Genomic DNA, 12,180 nt, shown 5'->3' with positions numbered 1-12,180 from the left:
TTGAATTTTTCCCTTGACTGTGACTTGCCTTCATGTGTAGAGTGAGAAGCTGCTCAGAAGGCATTCTGCTTGTGTCATACGCAGTGCTGGAGAGGAGGAAGAGAGCTGCCAGTCAGCCAGGAAAAACCGGGTCACTGTGGATTTTTCCCTTCTAACAATTCCAACTTTGCCAGAGGAAACTTTGCATGCTGCACCTTCCCTCACACTACAAGAAGTACTGGGTTCTTCTAGTGGCCCTGGCGAAGTGGGTGGGCGAAATGATGCACCTGCACCACAGTTTTGCCACTAACTGCAACTGTATTTCTTCCTATGATAAAAATACTCATGTCTGTTATTAATTAAATCTGTTTACTGTGTATTTTTTTTTCAATTGCCTCCCCAGTACCTTAAATGACAGACTATTTTTAATGGATCTTTCTGCTTTGGTATTTGGCAAAAAACCAAATTCCTGATTTCTTTTTTTTTAAAGATTTTATTTATTTGTTCATGAAAGACACAGAGAGAGGCAGAGACATAGGCAGAGGGAGAAGCAGGGAGCCCGATGCGGAACTTGATCCCAGGACCCCGGGATCACGCCCTGAGCCAAAGGCAGATGCTCAACCACTGAGCCACCCAGGCATCCCACAAATTCCTGATTTCAATTGGAAATATAACTTGGAAATTTTTTAAATCTCCTGTGTTTTTATCAGGAGATGAGAGTCTTGTTTTTTTGTTTTTCAGTGTGAACCCCTTAAACCTGAAACTTGCTCTCTAGTGGCAAAACTGCTCTTACCCTGTACGCTGTGCTTTCTGAAGTTTGCAGTGTTGAGCTAAGCTGATGAGGGGAATGATCTCATCAGTTTAGGGTCTTTGGCCAAGCTCTGCTGAGGTGTCCCTATTGCGTACCTGCCTATTGTTTCCCCCGGGGTGCCCCACAATGTCAGCTGAATGACAGGGACTCAGCCCCAGGCTTTCATGGCTGGTACACAACAGGAGTGTAGATTTTATTTGTTCTCTCAGCTACTGTTGTTCTCCTGAGGATATGGTTGGATCTGCGGTGTCTTCCGACTCATCATTTCTCTCTTTGATCCTAGCACACATACTTTTTTGCATGAGATGGTACTTGGCATTTCAGAACTAAGCTGGTATCTACAGCTATGGCTGTCCAGTTTGAAAAGTCTGTGCCTGCTGGCTCGTCTCTTAGGAAAGTATGCAGATAAGTCAGAGCTTCTGTGAACTAGCACCTGTGTGTGTATTTGGTGAAGGTGTGCCTGTAGTTTCTCAACAAATGAGTTATACCTTCCAGTTTGTGTAGTTTGACTCAATTCTAAGAATCTTTGTCTTCCAAGGGAGAAAAATGAACCTAATTTTGTTTTACCTATAACGAGGGATTTATGGATTTTTTTAAAAAAAAATCACATGTATTTCTTTTTTTTTTTTTTTTTTTTTTCAGCACCAACAAAGTGGCACTTTGGGAAATTCTGTGGTTCGTTGTGACAAACTTGACCAGTCCGAGATTAAAAGCCTGCTGATGTGTTTCCTCTACATCTTAAAAAGCATGTCTGATGGTAGGTGAAAGCGAAGATACTGTTTTTACTTTATTTCAGTGTTTGGTTTCTTTTTTAAAACTTGTAATTGCTTGAAAGATAGAAGGACTTAAAAGGCTCTTCTTCCTCATTTGAAATACATGTTAATTTACTAAGTGTAGCAGAAATAAAAGTCTTAATTTGGAAAAAGATTTTTACTAATTATTCTAGAAAGTGAGTTCTAAAATGTGCATGGGCCATTTAAAAGTTTTTTATTAAACTCAGACCTATCATCATAAATAAAGGAGACAGAAGCAGATTAACGAGGTAGCCTTTGATTTAATAATAAATAATAAAAAATATAATAATTTAATTTTCCAAACAAACTTACTGGCAACTTGCATAACTTTATTAGGCTCTTGAATTAGAATATTTAGCGTTGGGGAACCCAAGCATCTCTTCCATGTAGAGTGTATCTGACATTCCTGGCTTTAACTGGAAGTGAGATGTGACTTTTTAGTTTTCTGATGGAATTCATGGTATCCTAGTAGATTAAGTTTCTGGTGAAGGGTTTGACAACCATAATTTTTAATAGAATAAAACTTGTAAATATCCATGATAGGGCATTTCAACTCTGCTTTTGTGATATAAGCAATCACATGAAATTGCGCCATGGTACGACGTCACATTTCTTATCTTATTTTCACTGCACCGTCACATTTCTTATCTTATTTTCACTGCAACGTATCAGAAAGTATCCTATGAAATGTATTGAGTGAAGGTGAGGTCTTTTGAAAACAAAATGCTGAAGGCCTCTCATGCTGCCTATGTTTGGTGGCAGTGTGGGCCTTAAACATCCAGTGGAAGGGATTTCTGCCTGAAAATAGTGTTTCTTTTGTATCAAGTTTTCATTTGTGCAACATTAATAGCCTGACCTTAGTACTCAAATGTTAAGAACCACATACCTGTACTTAAAAATGCTTCAGGACTGGATTATTATTCTGTCAATTTGTTACTTTAAAATAGCTTTTTAAAAAACAGCAGATAAGATTTTCCTTGATGATGACCAAATAGCAAAGCACTTGGCACTTATTCTGATATTTGGGTTATAAAGTTGAAATTCTTCCCTTAGTGTCAAAAGTTCTGAACTTCATATCATGGTAGTGAGTTTTAGCCAGCTTTGTAATTCTGTTTTTTCCTTTGCTGAAAGTTTTCCTTAAAATATGTTGTTTCAAATAATAAATATGATATATAACTACATGGTATATATCATATAAATATGATATTTAGAACAAAACTACTTTTTTAAGAACATAACTACCAGAAGTTTTGCATCCAAGTGAAAGTTATGCTTTGAAGGCAGCCCTCTGGAAGGCCGTGCATATACTTTAAAAATGCAGTGACCTCTTCAAAACAGTTTTAGAGCTTTCAAAAAAAATTACTTTTAAGTTAAAAATTTTCCTTCTTTTTATAATTTGACTTTTTGTGTGTGTTATGTTTAAGGAATCTTCACATACCCCCAGAGTCATAAAGATATTCTTGTATATTTTCTTTAAGAGTGGTATTATTCAAATTTTCACATTTAAATCTTATGATCTACTTGGACTTGATTCTTGGATATGGTATGGGGTGGAGGAGAAATTGCCTTCAGAATAGTTTAACAGATAGACAACCAAAGTCAACTGTGTAACTCTACAGCCACTCCTTCCCTTTTCCCCCATTCAAGGAGCATCTTCTACAGGGTAGGCCCCTCCCTCCTTCATAGAGGTTAGCGGTCTTCCCCCTTCTCAGTCAGTAGTCTCGGCCTCAGCCAATAGCCAAGAGTAAGGAAAGGCAGCATGGCGCCCCTTGGCTGGCCAGCCAGTTGTGTGCTGGGGTGACCACAGATATCTGCAAGTTGCCCCAGAGAGGTCCTCCTTTGTTCTCTTGGCTCCCTGGTTTCTCACCACATGAGGATGACCAGCCTCAGAGTCTGTCCCTCTGGATTCTAAACTCAGAATTCCTGAAAGATGGGAGCTCACTGACCCACCCTTGTTACTGGTCTAATAATAAACTAAACGTGGCTTTTAAAATCAGGTGTACTTGATTTAAATCCTCATTCCATCATGATTCTTTAGGCTGGTGATTGGGTAGACTATGACTTCTCTGAACCTTCCTGAGCTTATCTGTAAATTGGAACGCTGCCTCTGATTATGGTGGCGATTCACATATGATAGGTGTGCAATCATGAAACTACCTAGCACAATACTTGCGCCTAACAGATTCTCCATGTGTATCTCATGGCTTCTCCTGCCTGTCACTGTTCTTGACAAGTATGGAGTAAAAAGTCCGTGGCCATTTGCCTTCATGAGCCATCAGCATCTCTGCAGACACACTCACTCACCTCAGGCCCCAAAACTCAGTGGCTTTTCTCCCTGAGGGAAATCTCTTTACCAGTTTCTCAGTCTAAAATGTAAGAATGCAAAAATGTTTAACTATCAAATGATAACCGTCTCTTTGCAATTCTTCAAAGTTAAGGGTCATACGCAGAGAATGCTTCCTGTTAAATGGATTTGTAGGATTTGCCTTTACTAAAAATATGCCAGGTTATCTTGATGCAGAGCAGGTGTGAGTGTGACTCCTTAATCGAGAGTATACATCATCATTATGCTGGTCCACAGGAACTTGTATATCCTGCTTGTTTGGGAAGCTATTTGGCAATATCTGTCAAAAATTTAAATGCACATAACATTTGACATGGCTGTTTTATTTCTGAGAATATTTGTCCTATAGATGTAGTTGGACAAGTGTGCAAACATCCATGTAAAAGGATATTCTTCTGAGCATAATTTAAAGTAGCCAAAGATTACAGGAGAAAACAAGTAAATGTGTATCAGCAAGGAACTGGCTAACTCAGTTATACTGTATTCATGAAAAGGAATATCAGGCAAAAAAAAAAAAAAAAAGGAATATCAGGCAACTTGAAAAAGATTGGAATAGATCCAAGCTATACTGTTGAATTAAAACTCAAAGGAAAAACAGCGTGTGCAACATGTATGCTTTCATTTCTGTATGTATGTGTTAGGAAGAGAGTTCTTACATATATACAAGAGTTTTCAACAGATTCCTTACTGGAGAGAGATTCTGTAGTCATCCAAGAGAGATCCTAATTTGAGATTATTTGCCTACTTATATTGTTTGAAATTTCTAATGCATTTAAGAGCACGTTATACAAGTTAAATATGTACTATATAGTGCTAGGTGATGCATGATGAAATTAAAGTTCAGGTGTTCAAATATAGCTTCTTTAAATTAAATATGCATGTTGTTTATGTTACTGGTATATAGATTGGTCACTGTAATTTCTTTGATCAGCTATTAAAAGGTTTGAGTTTATATTCCAAAATCTCTTCCCCACCCCCTCATGTATATACCTCATGATTCTGACCAAAATAATGTTTACTTTTTAGATGCTTTGTTTACATATTGGAACAAGGCTTCAACATCTGAACTTATGGATTTTTTTACAATATCTGAGTGAGTAGTTCTGTTTTGCTCATTGCCTCTTGATTCTTCCTGGCTAATTAAGAAGTGTGAACAGTACTATGTAGTTGAGTCAGGAATGTGGTATATTCACATGCACACTTACTTTTTTAAGATCTTTTTTCCTGGACCTGACCCCAGTACCTGCTCTTAGGAGTACATGACTCAGTAAGCAGTGACCAACCCTAAGTTATTAGATATGTAGTTGTTATGGATGAGAGCTTATGTGTACAAACCATTTGAATAAAATAACACAATAGTTGAATTGGGTGGATGCTACATTTCTAAGTTGAATCTAACTTAGCTCAAGCAGATGTAAAAACAGACAAAAATTGCTACCATTTTTAAATGTAAGTGAAATCTTACATTTTATCTATATTGCCTCACTTTATCTCTTCAATCTAAGTTTCTGATTTCCTTTAAGCTCTTTGCTTTAAAAGAACATGAATCCACAATCCTTTATCCAAATTGCTGGGTTGGGGATATGTGGGGACTCAGCTTTAATAGCTGTGGGGGGACTCAGTCAGTTAAGTGTCTGACTCTTGATCTCAGCTCAGGTTTTGATCTCAGGGTTTTGAGTTTAAAAAACAACAACAACAAAGCTTACTGGGGCCAGATGACTTTCCAAATCCAGAATTTTTAGCAGTTTTAGCAATTTACATATAGGGTATATCCTATAACATCCCAGCAGAGTCTTAGTACCCCACAATCAAACATGTTATTGTTATTACAGTAGAAACTATTTCTGCAGGACTGTGATTACTCACAATAATTGGGTAAATTATAAGTAGCTTTATATCTCTTAGTTGGGGTCATGATTTTGTTGCTGAATATATTTGCAGAAACTCAGGTGGAGTTCGGAGCTTTGTGCATTTTGGATTATGGTTTTGGTTCATGGTCTCATGATTGTTCTCTCTGCTAATTTAAAAGTGTGAGAGACAGATGAGATTCAGCACCAGAAGAACTTACTGGACATTATTGTAACTACTAAATTATTAAATATATGATTTTTTAAAAAAATCAATACTATGGATATATTAAACCAAAAACCAGATACTTGATGTCTGTAGGGGACCGGTCCATTTAGAAAAGCCAAAAGACGGAGCTCCTTCTGCAGAATGGATGAGGACAAATTAACAACTGGGAATAGTGCACCAGTACTTTCTGTCGTGATTTCTGAGGCAAACTTGCCTAAGTCAGTGTCTAAACCCTGAGCCATCGGACAATCCTGTTGGTCCCAGGCCTTTATTTGTGGCTTTAACCACGACGCACAGTACCGATAGCTCAGCGTGGTGCCTCCCCTGTAGTGTTAGTGATTTTCTCTGGGTGAGAGAGACTTGCCCAAGAATTTCTGAACACCTGAAGTAAGAGGCTAGTGGTAGGTGTAAGAGTTTATCAAATGGATTGTTGCTGATGGGTTTAAATAATAAACAATGTATTGAAAACCATTTTATTTTCCTGTTTTCCTAACAGTCTTTAATTTTGTTTGCAGAGTCTGCTTACACCAGTTCCAGTACATGGGGAAGCGATATATAGCCAGGTACTGTGGGGGTTTAGTTTGAAGTGTGCATCATTCTCTGTATCAGTTGGCTCTGAATATGTGGAAATTGTCATCTGTGATGATTGGCAGTTGGAAATCTCATCAACAGCCATGATGTCTTTGGACTGCGACCATCAAATCTGGTGGCATCTTTCGCCTACATTCCTACACTCCTTCTGTCTCATTTTGCCTCATGTACATCTCTTGGAAGGATTTCCCTTCATGGCCTGCTGCTGCACTTGTTTGCTTCCTTCCACGTGCTCCCCCAGATTCTGTTTCCGTGTCCCCTCTCTCCTCTCGGCTCCTCCAGTTGTGTCTTCTCATTCCTTTGTCCTCCTCCAGTGCTTTCTCCACCCCTATTTGACTTTCAGAGGTCACTTTTTCCCATGCCTTCTCTCAGCTACAAAGATACTAATTTCTCACTTAATAACATTTCCTTTTTTATCTTCGTGAAAGAATGTAGTCAGTCCACCTCAGATTTGTTCCATAAAAACCATCTGTACCATGGAGTCTTTTTTTTTTTTTTTTTTAAGATTGTATTTATTTATTCATGAGAGACACACAGAGAGAGAGAGGCAAAAACACAGGCAGAGGGAGAAGCAGGCTCCATGCAGGGAGCCTGACGTGGGACTCTATCCGAGATCTCCAGGATCAGGCTCTGGGCTGAAGGTGGCGTTAAACCACTGAGCCACCGGGGATGCCCTGTACCATGGAGTCTTACTCCAGATAAGCTCTACCAAGCTCCCACCTGGAGCCTAACTCCAGATTAGCTGTCCATGCCCTGCTTTTGTCTGGCCAGAACTCTTGGTTGAGTCTTACAAATCCTCATTGCCCTGTCCTACACCACACTCTCAGATCCATACTGAGTTCAAGGAAAGCTAGAAACTCATTGCAGGGGGCACCCACGCAGCTCCTTCTCTGAGGCATTTCTTTAGAGCATGTCTTGTCCTTCCCAAGTTCTCATCTGCCCTGTGGCTACACAGTGCGTCTGGATCTGTTTTGTCCGTGTTGCGTGTCTGTGATTATGTATTTATATGGTTGGTCTAAGGATCCTATTTTTCTATTGTTATCATTTTTAACAGTTTATTTCTAAGTAAACATATTTCCATTTTAGGAAACACTTAAAATTTAGTTGTTATTGAGTTTATTTTTCCTTTTATCTATAATTCTGTTTTACAGCAATGAAACAGGAAAGAGATTATTTAAGACTATTTGAGCATGGAGATTTTACTTTTTATGTTAACATTGTTCTTTTTCTTGGGACATTTGAGAAATTGCAGAATTATGTTTAATGTTCACTAAAAGTTTGTGGGGTTTTTTTTTTTTTGAAAGAGCTGATTTAGAGAGCATATTTTATGCTTTCATCCTATTTGTATTTATTTTTAACTAAAATGCAGTGGCACTTAAAATTCTCTCATTTTAACTTTTTTTTTTTTATTGTAACAGTAAATTTTACATTTGCACTTTTGAGTACCAAATGCAAGTATATACAGGGTGACCTTATACAGTAACACCTCGCACCCCAAATTTATTCCCTTTGACTTTGCCCTGTGAAGATGGGCAGACAGTGTATTTGTAACCGGAAGGCACTGTGCCCAGCAAGCTTCACAGTCTTCTTGCAGTAACTGTTACTTACAGAACAGGATGGCATTTGGAGAGTGTTGTGCAAAATAGGATGATATGCTTCGGAGCTGAACATGGTGCGTGTGGGAAGCTGCAGATTTCTGCCCAACAAAATATTTTAGAATTGGGTTTTGTGTAACTGTGAACTTACTTTTTTTAAGGGCTACAAATTTAATTTTTAAAAAAGATTTCCTGACTTTATAAGCCCCCTGTATATATTTGCATGTAAAAGTGTGCTTCCTTGGGCTATCCTAAAAATAGATGGGCATAGGAAGGCGGAGGCAGGAGGTGGTGTAACTTGTTATGTGCATTGTGGAAAGATGTGCCGTGCTTTATAGAAGATTCACTTGGTCTCTGCTACGTGTGACAAGGATCCTGAGCAGTTATCTAAATGCTGTCAGTGTCTGCCCTCTGTGGCAGTCTGGTCTGATGAATATTGCGTTTTCTCATTGTGTCCCTCTGAAATCACCCAGCAGCATGTTGCCCGATGATATTCCATGCATGCCCTGTTCTACTCCACACAATAACACAGTGAGGGAGACGGTTGGCTACGGGCTGGGGGACAGGTGTCATTCCAGCACGGGTCTCATTTTTCATCTGCTCTGGTGATGGTACACAGTAGGAAGTTAGCTGTTTGATTGCTAACCCAGATCACTTTTCTATTTTCTTTACTTGACTGCTGACAAGTTTAACAAAGGGTGTGGCTCTTCTCCTTCCTGCCTGGGTAAGAATAAAGGTGTTAAACCACCTCATATAATCCCTCTCATTGCATGTTTGTTCTGTTTCTTCCAATGCATTATTCTCATTAAAAACAATTTTTTTGCTCTTTAATAACACATATAATCTGAAAAGATTCATGGTGTTTGGCAGTTGTCAGAACTCTAACCCTTAGCACCACATCAGACCGATGCTCCAGTTTTTTAAAAGCAGCATCTCTAAAGTACTTTCTAAAAACTGAAAAGTTCAAAAAAAAAAAAAAAAAAACTGAAAAGTTCCCTGCTTTGGCTTGGTTTTTGCTTCCTCATCATCAGGTGCTTGGCTGTGAACCTTTTTAAGAGCTGCCGCCTGTGTGTGCATCCCTGGCTCACATGGCCCCAGGCAGGCCGTGCTGCTCCTGGTTGGCGTGTGGCTGGTCCCCTTCGTGCTATGTCCTGGCCTCACTAACCTTCCTCGTCTCGCTGCAGTGTAACAAGTCTAACTTTTGCTTCTATCCCATTTCACTCATGTTGCAGGAACCAGGAGGGGTTGGGACCCATAGTTCATGATCGAAAATCTCAGACCTTGCCTGTTTCCCGTAACAGAACAGGAATGATGCATGCCAGATTGCAGCAGCTGGGCAGCCTGGATAACTCTCTCACTTTTAACCACAGTAAGTCCCATGACATACCATCGTAACAGCCAACCATCTCATGTGACATCTCAGAGGGGAGAGTCCCAGGCCACACCGCACCACATCACCAACTTGACTTTCCTTCCAGCTCAGAGCAAGTGGGATGAAGAGCTCGTGGTGAAATTTCCTTCTTTGGAAGAGAGTGACACAATGTGGAACGTGGTCATCTGCAAAAGCAGACCTAAAAGTGCTGGACCCTTTGTCCCAACCACTCTGTTCAGTATTTCTTAACGTAAAATTCGGCAGCTTTGACAGCCAGATGTTCTCTGATATTTATAATTTAATATTTGGATTTTCCCTGTGCAAGTCCCAAGGCCATCTGGGACAGGTTCCTTTCATTCTTCTGAGCCCAGGATGTAGCTGATCAAGTGTCCACATTCTGACATTCCAGCCTTGAATGTATGTTAATCCTTAAAACTGCTGTGAAAAACATAAAGCCCGTGAATCAATTTGTGAGGGTGCGGAAAAGCCAATAACAAAGTGACTTTTTCTGTGTTTTCAGTGTGAGAAAGATATCAAGTGTGCTTGGAATTTCTGTAGACAATGGTAAGATTTAATCAGGTTGAAGTCTGCTTACAAGGCCGCTTCACTTGCAAACCGAGACCTTCTTGTTCATCTTGCCTTCCTAACTTTGGGGCTTTCTAACTTCACGATAGAGGTTCTACCAAAAAGTGGGAGCGTGTTTTTAATTTACTTTCTTCACATCATCAGAGGGGACGTGGCATCATGTACTGTTTCTAGAAACTTACATGTCTCATCTCCTTGAGGGTTTCTCAAAGCAGAAAACCTAAAAGACATCAACCATGTAGCATTTTAAAACTAATGCCATAATTTATAATAAATACCATTTCTGTTAGTGATGTGTTCTCTGAACTGTTTCATCTTTTCTCCGAACATAGCATAGCTAGTTATTGTTTTATGTAGATAGCTATCCTCGCTCCAAGCAATGCCTTTGATGCATAGTTATTAATATCTTCTCACCATTTCTAATCATAAGAATTCTACTTACTGTGGTCTTCATACCTCTTTCTCTGTATAGGCTAAGAGTAAAGACAATATTCCTGGTGCTTTAGAATTATCATAGTTCAGAGTCAGAAGGCCGAGGAATTGAAATAAGGCAGCTACCCACTCTTCCACCCCAACAAAGTTAAATGTAATGGATATAGACTCTCTATATAAAATTCTAAGCTGAATTAGATCAGTACTATATTTGCCTGCCACACGCTGAAATCGGTAGCATACGAGAACTAGTTCTGAGTCCTCTACTCACCTCTAGAATGTACGTTCATGACACATCTCAGGTGACAGTATTTGATTTTTCCACATCTTGTCTGCTAAGGCTTTTTCTAGCTCTGCAGACAAGGAGTCGAAACAAAAAAGGACTTTTGCTATTCTTAGTTTTCATGTCCTGTTTAGCGAACAGAAATTGAATTCTCACTTCTGCAGGCTTGCTAACACTGCCTTTGCCCATATAGTTTATAACACAGGTCTGTTATAACAGACCTATCTTATATGTATATCTTGCACATTACATCCATATTGTCTCACTATCAGTTGAAATCAATATTTAAAATTTAAAGCACTTAAAAAATTTCAGCAGATCAAGTCCCCAGCTCCAAAGATAATCATTTATGAAATGCAGAAAGCAAAAGTAAAATGAATGATCAACACATGAATATGTAACCTCAATCCACTAAGATAAACACCAGCTCCTCCCACTGCAAACAGATTTTGCGATGGTGGCTTGAATTGGAGGAGAGACAGCTGGCAGTGTTTTGCAGCCAAGCACCATATTGCTAACGTGATCGATTCCCATTCTCTCTTCCTGCTACCCACAGGGAGCCCGTCCTTCCTGCCTCTCCTTTTTCATTCTGCCATTTCTGCTTCAGCCGCTTTTCAGTGACACCATCCCCATTCCGTGCTTCTCCTTCCATCTTCCCAATAAACAGTGTGTAGCCTTTTCTTTTAGGCTTCTCCTGCATTCCTACAATCCCTGCTTATCCCAAATCAGTTCTGGTGTCTCACAGTCCTTGCTGCTTCTCCTAGAACTCAGTCTCCATTTAACATCTCTAGATCTGATGATGTATCTGGGTGGTTTCAGCTTTTCCTTCTGTTAGCTTTTTGAGCTCCAAACTTCAGTTCATCCAGAAGCCACAGAGAAGGCAACACATACTGTATGTATACATGTGTATGTGTGTGAGCATGTATATGTATATATACATACATGATTTGTTTACACTTGTTACCTAGGTATTTTATGGGGGATTTGTAGCCATGTATGTCTTTTTAAAAGATTCCTCTTTAACAATGAATGCAATACCTTCTGTTGGGCCAACCAATAATGATGTAAATCCAGTATGTGAGAGATTTGCAGAGTGCCAGAGTCTAAAATTTATTTTAGAGAAGAATAAAAAAGAGTGCCCCCCCCAACATACACCACCTGCCTTTTTTGTCTTTTTTTTTTTTTTTCTGAGTAGGAAAGACCTTGTCAGGCCTCAGCTTGACCAGGTGGGGGCAGCAGAGGACCGCCAGAAATTTAATCCAGTGAAGGCTGTTCTCGTGTCCCCTTTAGTACATCCGTGTAGAATGTGGGATAAAAC

At 39.4% G+C, this 12,180-nt stretch overlaps 1 protein-coding gene across 34 annotated transcripts in view; it reads left to right on the top strand.

Annotated features, from left to right (window-relative positions):
- The window catches only part of DOCK9 (dedicator of cytokinesis 9), a 279,172-nt gene that overhangs the window by 220,864 nt on the left and 46,128 nt on the right, over positions 1–12,180 (top strand). For 23 of the 34 annotated variants that reach the window (XM_038569933.1, XM_038569919.1, XM_038569910.1 and 20 more), the window contains 4 exons: positions 1,433–1,547; positions 4,955–5,021; positions 6,520–6,567; positions 9,423–9,559. In XM_038569933.1, coding sequence (XP_038425861.1) covers positions 1,433–1,547; positions 4,955–5,021; positions 6,520–6,567; positions 9,423–9,559 — 367 coding nt within the window. Of the gene's footprint in view, positions 1–1,432; positions 1,548–4,954; positions 5,022–6,519; positions 6,568–9,422; positions 9,560–10,082; positions 10,127–12,180 lie in introns of all 34 variants that reach the window. The other 11 variants (XM_038569936.1, XM_038569928.1, XM_038569915.1 and 8 more) reach the window with 2 other exon arrangements.

This window comes from Canis lupus, chromosome 22 (genome assembly GCF_011100685.1).
Source record: "Canis lupus familiaris isolate Mischka breed German Shepherd chromosome 22, alternate assembly UU_Cfam_GSD_1.0, whole genome shotgun sequence".
Taxonomy (NCBI): domain Eukaryota; kingdom Metazoa; phylum Chordata; class Mammalia; order Carnivora; family Canidae; genus Canis; species Canis lupus.
Note: the sequence above shows the minus strand (reverse complement) of the source record. Positions and strands in the feature narration are given on the sequence as shown.